The sequence below is a fragment of the Salvia hispanica genome, chromosome 5 (assembly GCF_029641045.1).
Source record: "Salvia hispanica isolate PSC_SH4W2 chromosome 5, Shi_PSC_v1, whole genome shotgun sequence".
In the NCBI taxonomy this organism is placed as follows: domain Eukaryota; kingdom Viridiplantae; phylum Streptophyta; class Magnoliopsida; order Lamiales; family Lamiaceae; genus Salvia; species Salvia hispanica.
The window spans coordinates 20,962,020-20,975,273 of NC_142696.1; the positions used below are offsets into that span (position 1 = coordinate 20,962,020).

Here is a 13,254-nt window from a genome sequence, read left to right on the forward strand (position 1 = left end):
AGAATCCCTATCTAACAGTGCTAGATATATCCAAGTTTATCTTCTGTGTATCACTCTATTTATTCAATGTGATAAAATAAATAAGTATACTACTCCCTCCATTTTAATAGAGTCATTTTGTCATTTTAATACGTTCCATAGAAATAGAGTCAAGAAATACCTCGCGAATAGTAGAAAATAATTCAAAAAAAATTAAATTTGGATTGCTATAAAAAAGTGATGATCACATAACATGGGTTGTATCTGGAATGTCGTGCTTTCTACTATTTGTATAGCATTATCTTTTTGAAGGCGGCACACACTGCGCAAGCATTCCGAGTCCGACGCAGTAGTAGTAGAGCTCTTTTTTTCTTAGCAATGGGAGTTGTGATGGAAGATTTCCTGAAGCAGTGCCAACACTCAGGTGACGCAGCCTACACTGCCATCCGATCACTACTGGAGCGCCTCGAGGATCCGACTACTCGAACCGATGCCCGGATTTTCCTCTCTCAGCTCCACAAACGATTCCACTCCAAGGAAGCCTCCGAGTCCTGTCTGCAGACCTACCATTTTCAAATTCAGGACATATATCTTGAACAACATGAAGGTTAACTCGCAATTTCTGTTTCTGATTGTGTTTCCACGCTAAATTACTGAACTAGTCGACGCTAATTTGTTTGTTTTTTATGAGCTTAACTAGATCTCTTTGGTAGTTTGTGAGAATCCAGACTATTTCAAATCTCCATTTAACACTAGGGATATCACAATATGCTGTTTGATATTTCAAAGTTCCAAGTAACGTTGAGGAACATTTTGTAAATGACATGTTTCTATCTCTTTCCGTGATTACAAATTTCAAATTGGCTACCATATATGTATCTCCATCTTGTTTGTACTCTGCGTTGAGCTTTCTTGTTCTATTTGTTTCATGTAAATCAATCGATCAATGAAGTTTCACGTCACTTTCACTGCTTTGGTTAAGTTTCGTATATTTTCGTACAAACTAGCTGCATTTACAGCCTCTGTCATTGTTCACAGGTTTCCAGAAGAGGAGGAAACTCACCATGATGGTAATACCCAGTATCTTTATGCCAGAGGATTGGTCATTCACCTTTTATGAGGGGATCAACAGGCATCCGGATTCTATTTTTAAGGACAGGACAGTAGCAGAGCTTGGCTGTGGGAATGGATGGATATCCATAGCAATAGCTGACAAGTGTTCACCATTAAAGGTCCATGTCTTAAATCCTACTGCTGTTTATTTTTTACTGCTTTTTATTTGCTTCTAGTGTTCACTGCATGCTTGTGAATTATGTCCCTCTGTGCTGAACAATGTTTTTAACACACTGTAGGTCTACGGGCTTGATATTAATCCAAGAGCAGTTAAGATTTCCTGGATAAATCTGTATATGAATGCTTTGGATGAAAATGGCAACCCAATTTATGACGAGGAGAATAAAACTCTTCTTGACAGAGTTGAATTTCATGAATCTGATTTGCTGTCTTACTGCAGAGATAATAATATTGAACTTGAGCGAATTGTGGGGTGCATACCACAGGTATTATCACCAATTTAATGAATCATTTTGCAAATATTAGCTAATTAATATTCTCTTGTACATAGGCCATGCCAAATTTTTGTTTATATTGGGAGTACAATAACATTGCCATGTTAGACTTTTTCCGTGTTCTGATCATTCTTGTCATTTTCTTTTGCAGATACTTAATCCTAATCCAGATGCAATGTCCAAAATGGTTACTGAAAATGCCAGTGAAGAATTCTTACATTCGCTGAGCAACTATTGTGCTCTCCAGGTTCGATGGTAGTTCAACTTGGGTCATATCTAGATGTTGCAAACAGCATCTACTCTTTCATACTGAAGTATATATGCTTGCTGCGTTTATTTATGTAGCTAAATGTATATGAAATTAAAATGCAGTATGATTAGTCTTTAGCTATACTGGTAGTCTGGTAGCAAAATCTAAAGCAAGAAAAGTGAAAGGCAAACCACTATACTGATAGCTGATGTCTATATGATTTTTCTTATTCAAAATTTTCAAATGAAAGAAACAGCCTGGGACTGGATGTTTTGGTTTATACTTTTTTTGTTCTAACTATCTGGTTAAAAAGAAACCCTTTCACATGGATGAAAAGAATCCAGAACTCAAGTTTCTGTGAGAGGCGTATGGAGTTATAATATTTTAAAAGAACTGAGAAAATTTTTATTCAAATTGGATATTTATTGGTAGACATCGAAATCTTGAACAACTTTACTCTTTGCAACCTAACAAATTTTCTATTGATTGCATTTTCATTCACAATATAAAAATTGGTCCATCTTTCTACCTGTCTGTATTTCTTGCTGGTGGCTTAATACGGAGATAGTTTTTATCCTCTCTGGTATTAGTATTCAATGGTGTATCTGTTCATTCAACTGCAGAAGTTACTTGCCTTTTCTGCCTCTGCCTTGTTGATTATTTCTGGACCAGACTGCTTCTATCACTGTATTGATTCTCCCATGTCTTTAGGGATTTGTTGAAGACCAGTTTGGCTTAGGATTAATTGCTCGTGCAGTTGAAGAAGGTATATCTGTTATAAAACCTCTCGGGATTATGATTTTTAATATGGGAGGCCGCCCAGGACAAGCTGTTTGCAGACGTTTGTTTGAGCGTCGTGGTTTGCGTGTTGACCAGCTATGGCAGACTAAAGTTCTTCAGGTTCTATTACACGTATATTTGTTTGATAACATCCCAAAGTGTACTTTCTTAGATATCTTTCGGTGCAGGCTGCTGATACAGACATTTCAGCTTTGGTTGAAATTGAAAAGAATAGCCCACACCGTTTTGAGTTCTTCATGGGTCTAGCTGGAGACCAACCAATTTGTGCCCGGACAGCATGGGCCTATGCTAAGGCTGGCGGTCGTATTTCTCATGCTCTATCAGTATACAGTTGTCAGCTCCGTCAACCTAATCAGGTAAGACTTATTTGTTGGTACTTACATATGTACAAGGAAGCACATAACAGAAGAATGATAATAGAGGTGGAGCACTGATTACATCTGCTGCAACAGGTGAAAGAGATTTTTGAGTTTCTCAAAAATGGGTTCCATGACATCAGCAGCAGTTTAGATTTGTCATTTCAAGATGACTCTGTTGCTGATGAGAAAATTCCATTCCTAGCTTATCTTGCTAGTGTTCTGAAAAAGAATTCTTTTCTTCCATATGAACAACCAGCTGGAAGTAGACGATTCCGTAATCTTATCTCTGGTTTTATGAGAACATACCATCATATTCCACTAACAGCAGATGTAAGAATATTTTCTCTTCCAATTCCTTTTTATATTCATTTTTATGTTATTCAGTTTTCATAGTGAATTCATTAGCATTTTCGTGGTCTCTGCCTTTTGTATTTCTTTAATGAAACTTATGATAGTAGTAACACCAAGGTGAGAGTGAATGATAAATCACTAAATCAAAAGAAAACACACCCAAAAAGGGCACAGAGCTGAACAGCTCTGCACACAACCTAAGCCGCAAACATAATCCATAAACATAAATGTGACCTAGTGTTGAGAGTGCTTATTAATATTTCTAAGTCTAGCTTAAAGAATGCCAACCTTGTTGACATTAGTTAAATCGATAAAATGTTAGTATCCTTCTACTGAACACGGAAAGCGAATTTGAGGACAAAATTGGTAAAATACTTATAATTATGAACAGTTGATTTTGACATTTTCAGGTATTTTCTGTATTTAGTTATCAAGGAATATATGCCACAAGAGACAAGCCTGCAACACAATACCTCAGACTAGTCCGCTTACTCTATTTCTGTGCATTGCTATATCAACTTCCTAAATACACTGTAATCTTTGTTAATATGAAAGAATATCGCAATACTGTTGGATTTTCATAGAAATTTATAGTTTTCAGTACAAGGTCAAGTGCCTGACTCATCTAATTTGGATTCTTTTTCTCGTTTTCCTGGACAGAATGTTGTTGTATTTCCTTCGAGGACAGTGGCGATAGAAAGTTCTTTACGTCTGTTGTCTCCTCGCCTTGCCATTGTTGATGAGCAATTGTCTCGGAATCTACCAAAACAATGGTTGACATCGCTAAATGTTGGGGTATGGTAATTCTTATATTGTTGAGGTCCCTTTTATCACCTCTTAATCGTTTTCTTTTCTTACTTCTCCACATCTGAAATAGGAGTCCACTTTATAGCCATCACTGGAGTTTGGGACAATGTCAAACCTTCTTAACAGTTTTGTTATTAAGAGAAATACCTGAATAGCAATATTTATAATAATAAGTTAACAACTATGGAGGTTGGTCTTTTCTTCACTTGTAGTAAACCAACAAGATGGATAGTAATCAATATTATGATGACGTTTTATTTATTTATTTTCCTTCGCTTTTGTTTTTGTATGAAAAGAAATGAAGAAATGTACTGTACCAATTTGAAGAGAAGCAAGCAGTATACCTAATATCTACTGTGTTTTTCCCTTGTCCTAGGAGTTTGGCTTAAAAATTAGGACCCTGGGAGTTTTTTTTTTTATTTATTTTAAATTCCAGAAAACATTCAGTGGGAGACAGAAAGTGTACATAATTACTGTTGACAACTTGAATCTCATTTGCAGAAGACAGAAAGTGGGAAACATTCAGTGGGAGGTGTTGCAGTCATTGAAGCACCACGGCAGTCAGATTCAATGGTGGAGCTGATCAGAAAATTGAAGCCAGAGGTGGTAGTCACTGGGATGACTCAATTTGAGTCGGTCACCAGTTCAGCATTTGAGCGTCTTACAGATATCACGCGAGAAATTGGTTGTCGGTTGTTCGTAGATATATCAGACCACTTTGAGCTATCGAGCCTTCCAAGTTCCAACGGTGTCCTTAAATATCTTGCTGGGAATGTTCTTCCTTCACATGTAGCTATTGTATGTGGCTTGCTGAAAAATCAGGTATAATGGCCTAAAATCATTAAAGCTTTTCTAATATTATACTGTATTGTGCTTGGGCTTTGGATTGGGAATTTGACAGTGTGGATCGGAATCACCAGTCTATACCCACTCAAGCATTTCTTATTTGACCCTTGGGAATGGCCTGGTGGTGGCGTGGGTATTCTTGTGATTAACGGGTCGTTTACATTGAGTGATAAGATGGATTGATAAAAAATAATCCAAGCTAATCAACTGTCTGTATCTTTAAATATGCAAACCCATATTTTATCAATCAATCGTATCACTCAAAGTAAACGCCCCCTAAAGGTGTAAAGTTCAAGTCCCAATATCACACCAACACATTATAAGTTGATCATGTTGCCGGAGGTTTGCGTACTGTGGTTTTACCTCTCCTGTGTGGTTAGCTTTGGGGTTACCCAGTGCACACCTCAACTAGCAGCTCTGGCTTTTCCTCATCATCTGAAATTTCTGTTCTCTCTCTCTCTGTGGGTTGAAAATGTTTTGGCTCAAACACTCGCGCAATCTGTTTTAACATCTACATACCTACACAATATTATTCAGATTCCACTTCAATAAATTTATGAATTATTTTTTCCTATGAGTATGTAAAAATGAACTTGAAATGATGATTCAAATAGTCATCCAAACTGCAAAAAATGGATGTGAAATTCTTTCGCAAATACGCATTACTATATCCATTCATTTTGATTCCATGGGTATGGAATCGCTCAGTGCAGTTGGAACCTTAATGATTTCATCCTCTGTTTTATGCTCCCTAATACTCTTTTCTCTATATTCTAGGTTTATTCGGATTTGGAAGTGGCCTTTGTCATATCAGAAGAGGAGGCAATGTTTAAAGCATTATGCAAAACTGTTGAACTCTTACACGGGAACTCTTCAGTTATTAGCCAGTACTATTATGGCTGTCTTTTTCATGAGCTTCTAGCTTTCCAGCTTGCTGATCGGCACTCACTTCCTGAGGTTAGTCTGTATTAATTTTACATAGTGTCATTGCTCATGTCTTTGATGGTGTGCCACTGAGAAATTCAGAAAAGATAGACAATTTATGGAGTTTAGTCTAAACAGATTACCAAAGCAACCTACTTTCTAGTATGATTAAGATCGACATAATGATTTAAATTCTGAAGAAACTAAAATGAGAGTGTGCTCTTCATTCTTTATCAATCTAATTTTGGATATAGTTATTTTAGACCTTCGATTGAGTAAGTGGACTTGTCTTGAGTCATGTTTCTAATTATCATGAATTCAATAAGGTATCTGTCTCACTGTTGCCTTATGATGATATGCTTAAATTTTGCTTGTACTACCTATACTTCAAGTTGTTACTTCGAAGTTATCTTTAAAATTCTAGTAGATGGGCCTCGAGAGCTTGATTTCATGATTCTCTCAACAATAGAATATTTTGAGTCTGTTGCATTTTGCAATTAATGTTTCATAAATTTTATAAATGTCTGTATTAAGAAGACATAATAGATCTTGTTTTAGTGAAATAACTTATAGATGAATCAAAGGGACTCTTAATAGTGAGAATTAGAACTGGAAAAATACCCTTATTAAACTTAAGCTTTTGGCCCTTTTGCTATTCGTTGTTGGCAATGGAAATCCTACGTCTAGAAGCTGAGTTGGATTTTAAGAAAAGAATTATAAAATGAGTTGGCATCAAAACGATGTTGTCGTTTTGATGCAATATTATACAATTTAAAATTCACATCACTCAGTAAACATTTTATTTTTGGCATAAAAATTAACATTTTAATGGGTTAACATTTTGTCATATAAATGAGTTAACATTGTTGACTCATTTTATTTTATTTTTGTTAGCTCAATTTCCAGCATGCCGCATCATTTTTGTCTCTGAAAATCGGACCTCAGGACATTAATTGTTGAAAGATGGATAGTTTGGGTGTCTAACTTTCTTATTTTTTTCGGTAGGAATGTAATTGTGAAAAAAAGTCTTAACACTGAAATATCTTTATCTGATTCTCTCATTCCAGAGAAGTGTTGAGAAGACAAGAGCTTTTGAGGTCAATGGCTTCTCTAGTTCTGCTATCTCCAGACTTGATCATGCTGAGTTGGCAGTGAATGAATCTGATGAATTTCCTGTAGTACATATGGATGTCAACCAAATATTTTTGCCTATAACAACACCAGTCAAGGCTTCCATATTCGAGAGTTTTGCTAGACAGAATATTTCAGATTCTGAAACGGATATTACAAGTGGAATTAGAGAAATGATCAGCACCAGTTATGGCTTTCCATCAGACAGCAACTCTGAGTTCATCTATGCAGACAGTACCGTGGCACTTTTCAATAAGTTGGTACTTTGCTGCATCCAGGAGGGTGGGACATTGTGCTTTCCTACTGGCTCAAATGGAAACTATTTATCTGCTGCGAAATTTTTGAATGCAAAAATTGCAAACATTCCAACCAATCCAGAAGTAGGATACAAGCTGACTGAAAAAACACTTGCTGGCGCAGTCGAGAATATTAATAAACCTTGGGTTTACATCTCTGGTCCTACTATCAGTCCCACTGGCTTGCTTTACAGTAATGAAGAGATCAATAAATTATTATTAGTATGTGCTAAGTTTGGAGCAACGGTTATTCTAGATACTTCATTCTCAGGCGTTGAGTTTAACTCCAAGGGATTCGAGGGTTGGAATTTGACGGGTACCCTGGAGAAACTTTCATCTGCTCACCCAAACTTTTGCACGGCTCTTCTTGGGGGCCTATTCTCTAAGATGCTGACTGGCGGGATAAAATTTGGGTATCTGCTCATCAATCAGCCCTCTCTGATCGAAACATTCCACAGCTTTGCAGGATTAAGCAAACCTCATAGAACTATCAAATACACTGTTAAAAAGTTATTGGATCTTAAAGATCAGAGAACAGGGGATCTACTGAATTCCACTTATGAGCTCACAGAATTCTTGGCAGGCAGATATAAACAATTGAAAGAGGTAAATGAATGCATGTTATAGATGTTATTTAAAGTGTGCTGAAACATCCTGCTTGATTTGATTGTCCATCCGTATCATATGGGCATGTCTTTCCTATTGTATCCATCCTTTGAGTAATTGATGATTTGCTGTCAAGGAGTAACATTGCCTCACACTAATGTTTTTGTGCTCTTCCTGTACAGAGGTTGGAAGCCTGTGGCTGGGAGGTTCTTGAAGCCCAAGCGGGTGTATCCATCATCGCAAAGCCATCAACTCTCCTTGGCAAGACCTTCAAGATAAACAAAGGTGATAGCACTTGTGAGTTTAAGCTTGATGACTCAAATGTCCGAGAAGCCATGCTTAGGGCTACTGGTCTGTGCATCAATAGTGCTTCCTGGACTGGAATTCCTGGTTTTTGCTGTTTGACTATGGCCTTGGACGACAGTGATTTCGAGCGTTCACTAGAATGCATTTCTAACTTTAAAAGCTTGGTATGTTAAGCTTTGAATCACCCTTTGGTTTACTCGTGACTGATTCTGGAATAACATTTTCTTCAGATTGAAGTAATAATATTAGAGGTGTTGCATTGTATCACGAACTTGATTGGTCAGAGTTAATTTTGTTGGTCATATATGCATTGAAAATGCAGTATGAGATGTTGCACACACTGCAATTCCATAGAATCAACTTTATATCAAGTCTACTAAAATTGGAGCCTAAAAATCCACCATATCTAGATCTCAAAATGCATCGATTGACAAATGCGTTGCAAATTTTCGAGCTTCATCAATACAGAGAAGCAGCACAAAATAGACACTTTTATCAAAGCACTTGTCGATGTTCATTTCTAAGATTGCTCGTCTTCTATAAGGAAACCTAAAAATATGAAGGATGCCTCAATCCAGTGTAAAGCATGTAAGAACCACAAGAGATCCAGGCTAAAAAAGTCTAGTCAATTGTACTTATTTGTTGCCTATCATGGGAGGATCTTCCGGCGCCTCTGAGGAGTCTCCCTTTTCACAAACATTTTCTCGTCATCATTTAGAGGCCTGCTGGAGCCATCAGCTTGACTAATGAATTTCCAGCCACCCCCGTTTCCACGCTTGCTTCGTGAACCTAGCTTCTCCACCGTAAAATTCCAACCTTCAGATGGGCGTCTCCTGCTGTATTTGTGGCATTTCACCTTCTTCGCCAACTAAAGACGAGATTGATGATCACAGAGAGAAAAAAGTAATTATTTAAGTCAGTCTCTAAGATATTCTGAATATGATGGTGGTACATTACTAATGACGAACTGACTGGTTACCTTCATTTTGTTGAAATTCATCTTCTGAACAAATTCTTGGTACAACATCTCATCCTCTTTCATTGATATCTCATAGAGGACCTCATCAGGGTCCCGGGTGGTGCCATCCCAACCCTCTGGCATGACCCTGAAGTCTGGTTTATATGGCAGGGAAGCAACATGGAATTCTCTGTCATGAGAGACAAAAAACCTGCATGGCAGCAAGGAGGTATACTTGTCAAATAGAATTCCCTCAACATATCAGAAAGCAAATATTAAAAAAAGTTATGGACTCGTGGCCATAGAAACACCAGCTGATGAATAGGCCATCCAAACATACATCCCAATTAGAATCAAACATTCAACTATTGGACATAATCTGAAAGTTACCAACAAAGGGACAGTCCAGCTTTTAGAAGCACAGTTTGTTACGATCATTTTCTAACCTTAAGTTCTGATTCAATATTTAATCCAGACAACCAAAATTAAAGTGAACCAAAGCTAGACATGCACACAGATAGCACTCCCAAACCATTCAATGTACTCCTGTTGAATGAGAAATACATATTTCTAAGTGAATTCTCTCTTTTAACAGGGTATATGTCAGGCATTTTGTGCTCAAATAGTTTTTATTTTCATATATAAGCTAGCACGCTATGAGAGAAAAATAATGAGTTCAGTAACTATTAAAAGAGCCCCTGCCAAAAAGTAGTATGAACACATACAAGGGTACTCCAGTCAGAAAACATTTACAAATAAGAATTTTGTGATAGTAGTAAGATTGAATAGACAGAGAACAATTTAACCCTAATTCTGATTGGTTATCTGTCCTTGTCACCTTAAAGTGGAAAGAATGTAACTCCTTATTTGACCACGATTCCATGACAGACAGCGCAATTTAACACAAAACTAAGAAGAAAGGTAAACTTAATGAGGTATTCCAAATATATAGCTAAATTTGTGATTCAATCATTAACCACAAAATTCAAATATAATACAATGAGAATCTTACTGGTCCAAAAGAAGATATCAATCCAGCACAAGATTCTCAGAGCAGGTGTAGAAAAAGTTAACATCCACATGATATTATAAGATGAAGCATGGAAAACTCAATCAAGTAATCAACTAGGGTGAAAGTAAAATGAATTAATACATCAAGTGTCTTTCTAAAGACAACCACAACAGAAACTTAAACACAACAGAGGAATTCAGAAACGCCTAGTGCACATATTACAACCTTGTATGGAATGCTACAGGAAAGGGCAGCTGCAGCACATCTTAATTCACAACAATTCAGAATGCTTACCATGATAAAACTAAGCTAAGAAATTGCTCTTATTACTCATTAACAATGTCCATATAATTGGGTAAGAACCAACAAGAAATGCAATCACTTATTTCCAGTCACAGACTATGAGCAGTTCGGCTAGTTCAATATAATCTCTATGAATGGTAGCACTAACAGATAACAGCATGAAAATACAACCACATAGAGATGCAGACTTAGTAACACTTGTAAGTAAGAGAGGAATAGAACGCCCAATCTTGCAGATTATGTATAACTCTTAAAACCAATTTATATAACCCTCAAACCAATTTATGTACAACACACAATGCTATATAAGAACTGAAAAATCATGTGCTCACACACCCCTGCAAGTGTTAAACTACAAATCATATTGCAAGTAGTATAATATAAAATCAGAAAGTGAATGCATCAATCCTCTTACTCAGGGAATAAATCCACTCACTCGGGACAAGTATCAAGCAACATCTCGACAGAGTCATCCAGTGGCCCGTGCTTCTTCTCCTCTTCCTCTTCAAGTTCCTTCAGCCACAATATTGCGTGCACCCTCTGCCTCATAATCTTGTATTCCTTTGCTAACCTTTCCACAGTATACTCCTCTGGATTCTCCTTATGCTTTTTGTACATTTCTGCCTTCTCAGAATCCTTCAAGTACGACCCCCTGGCTCCAGGCTCCCGCACCTTCATTCAAAATATATTCAACCAAATCAAAATCTTAACTTCACTCATTCCTAATTGAAAAACTAAATAAACAGAAGAATTCAAGGATAAATGGATCATACATTAGGATATGCTAATACCCTGCTATGTCAATAATAAGACCACGGAACTTCTAATAACACATTTTGATAGCTGAAGATATTAATCACTCGATCAATTAATAAGTAGCTGAGAACTGGCATTAACAAAACCTACGAAATTCATATCATTTGGAATCTGTTTCATGACAAAAACAGTATGGTTAGCACCAATTCGTACCTGCTTCAGCAACATGGTCGTCTCGTGCATTTTATTATCCCAGCTATCAACAAATCCTTTACCCCAACGGTTCGCGGCCTCCAATTCCCTCATTCTCACGAGTTCATCATCCGTCCACCTTGCATCCGAATAAGCCGGGCGCTGAGTCCGGCCCGATGGGCGAGCGCGGGGCTGGGAATCGGTAGGATCCGGAGCACCCACCTTCTTCCCCACAACTTCACCGTCAAAATGTTCCTTGGTAAGACCAGTGGACCAGGACGAGGAGCCCTCATCCCAGCTCATAGGGTCGGGGCTAGAAGACCCGGCTCCGCCGAAATGGAGCGTCCAATCCGCATCTTTATCGCCACCACCGCCGCCTTGAGTGGAAAAGGGGTTCTGAAAAGTGAGCAGCGGGCGTGGATTGTAAAGCTGCGATGTCTTAGTGTTGGCATTGATGGAGAGCTGCGCGAATGTGCGAAGAAGGCCTCGCATTTTGTTGAGAGAGAAAGAGAGAGGGCGGAGGAGATACAGCTTTAATGGAGGCTCGATTCAAGGTTTTGGGATTTGGGAATTTGGGGGTTTAATCGTGGTACAAGCATTCCTGCACAGGGTACTAATGCTCTTTGGGACACAGAAATAGTCCTTAGAGCATCCCCATCCGTGCTCTTAGCTAAGAGCACGGAAGTAGGTCCGGACCCACTTTTACTCCTTATCCTTAGCTAAGAGCACAACACCCACCTCCGTGCTCTTAGCTAAGGACAAGCTCAAAGGTCCCACCATTCCATTATTCAATTTAAATACTCCAATTATTAAAAACATTTCTACATTATAAAAATACATTCAAAAATAAAAATTACATAATTAAAATCCTAAAAAATAAAAATTACATAATTAAAATCTTTAAAAATAAAAATACATAATTAAAATCCTAGAAAATAAAAAAAATACATAATTAAAATCCTACAAAGATGAGAATATGAGAAAAAAGATGAGAGAATGTAGATGATAAAAAAAAGATGAGAGAATGTGATTTTTTTTGTGTTGAAGTGGAGGTATTTATAGATGAAAATGTGAATTTTGGGGAAAAAAATTGAAAAATAAATTAAAAGTGGGTAGAAAACGAATATAATTTTTTGGGAAGTGGAAAAATATTTTTTTTTATTTAAAAACATTTTTTTAAATAAATTTTGAATTTTAAAAAAATAAAAATAAAAAATCGAATTAGCCGTTGGCCAATCAGACGTTGCCACGTATAGGTGCTCAGCGGCACGGACGTGCTCTTAGTCAATATAGGTAGCGTTCGGTTGCCATGACTAATTATTATGGGACTATCCATCTAGGATTAAGTTGCGAGATTATTTTAGTTGGAGGGGAGAGGCTATGACTAATTATCATGAGACTATCCATTTAGGATTAAGTTGAGGGGGTCAATCTTATGAACCAAACATGATACATATTTAATCATGAGATTTAGTCTTATCAACCGAACATCCCCTATAGGTTGTTATATTATGTCATTAAGTAGTAAATACGTAATTGTGTTTGGTTTATTAAATTAAATCTCATAATTTAGTTTAAGTGGATAATTATATGGTAATAGTGAGTTATAATTACTCTTTTTCAACTAAAAATCTCACAACTTAATTCTAGATTGATAATCGTTATTAGTCATAATAATCGAATGACACCATAATATACTCGCTCCGTCCCATAGAAATAGACCATTTAGGGTTGGTGCGAGTTTAATGTATAATTTGTAAAGTAAGAGAGAATGAGAAAATGTAGTTGAAATTGTAGTGAGGTCCGTAA

General features: G+C 37.0%; 2 protein-coding genes across 3 annotated transcripts; one reads left to right on the top strand and one right to left on the bottom strand.

Annotated features, from left to right (window-relative positions):
• The first annotated feature begins 237 nt into the window (after window positions 1-237).
• LOC125189221 (methionine S-methyltransferase-like) lies at window positions 238-8,491 on the top strand. Of its 2 annotated transcripts, none has more exons than XM_048086508.2 (12): window positions 238-586; window positions 1,018-1,211; window positions 1,332-1,538; window positions 1,699-1,794; window positions 2,509-2,697; window positions 2,766-2,954; window positions 3,051-3,287; window positions 3,969-4,103; window positions 4,620-4,937; window positions 5,739-5,918; window positions 6,953-7,918; window positions 8,101-8,491. In XM_048086508.2, the coding sequence occupies exons 1-12, from the start codon at window positions 358-360 to the stop codon at window positions 8,395-8,397; spliced, it is 3,237 nt and encodes a 1,078-aa protein (XP_047942465.1). In that variant the 5' UTR covers window positions 238-357; the 3' UTR covers window positions 8,398-8,491. The 2 variants fall into 2 exon arrangements, with proteins under 2 accessions (XP_047942465.1, XP_047942464.1); XM_048086507.2 differs by having other exon boundaries at window positions 239-586; window positions 4,617-4,937.
• A 140-nt stretch (window positions 8,492-8,631) lies between these two features.
• Window positions 8,632-12,030, bottom strand: GCD1 (ribosomal protein L20). The gene is made up of 4 exons (XM_048086511.2): window positions 11,467-12,030; window positions 10,934-11,169; window positions 9,204-9,393; window positions 8,632-9,092 (listed from the first exon to the last, which is right to left on the bottom strand). Exons 1-4 carry the CDS (start codon window positions 11,935-11,937, stop codon window positions 8,874-8,876), a joined length of 1,116 nt encoding a protein of 371 aa, XP_047942468.1. The 5' UTR covers window positions 11,938-12,030; the 3' UTR covers window positions 8,632-8,873.
• Window positions 12,031-13,254: the final 1,224 nt, after the last annotated feature.

What these genes read in the sequence shown, in the direction of transcription:
- LOC125189221 (XM_048086507.2), top strand. Translation starts at nt 358, where the DNA reads ATGGGAGTTGTGATGGAAGATTTCCTGAAGCAGTGCCAACACTCAGGT. An exon ending in GCAACTATTGTGCTCTCCAG is followed by an intron (nt 1,795 to 2,508) that starts GTTCGATGGTAG and finishes CCATGTCTTTAG; the next exon opens with GGATTTGTTGAAGACCAGTT. An exon ending in GATATAAACAATTGAAAGAG is followed by an intron (nt 7,919 to 8,100) that starts GTAAATGAATGC and finishes CTTCCTGTACAG; the next exon opens with AGGTTGGAAGCCTGTGGCTG.
- GCD1 (XM_048086511.2), bottom strand. Translation starts at nt 11,937, where the DNA reads ATGCGAGGCCTTCTTCGCACATTCGCGCAGCTCTCCATCAATGCCAAC. An exon ending in CGACCATGTTGCTGAAGCAG is followed by an intron (nt 11,170 to 11,466) that starts GTACGAATTGGT and finishes TTTTGAATGAAG; the next exon opens with GTGCGGGAGCCTGGAGCCAG. An exon ending in TTGCTTGATACTTGTCCCGA is followed by an intron (nt 9,394 to 10,933) that starts GTGAGTGGATTT and finishes GCTGCCATGCAG; the next exon opens with GTTTTTTGTCTCTCATGACA.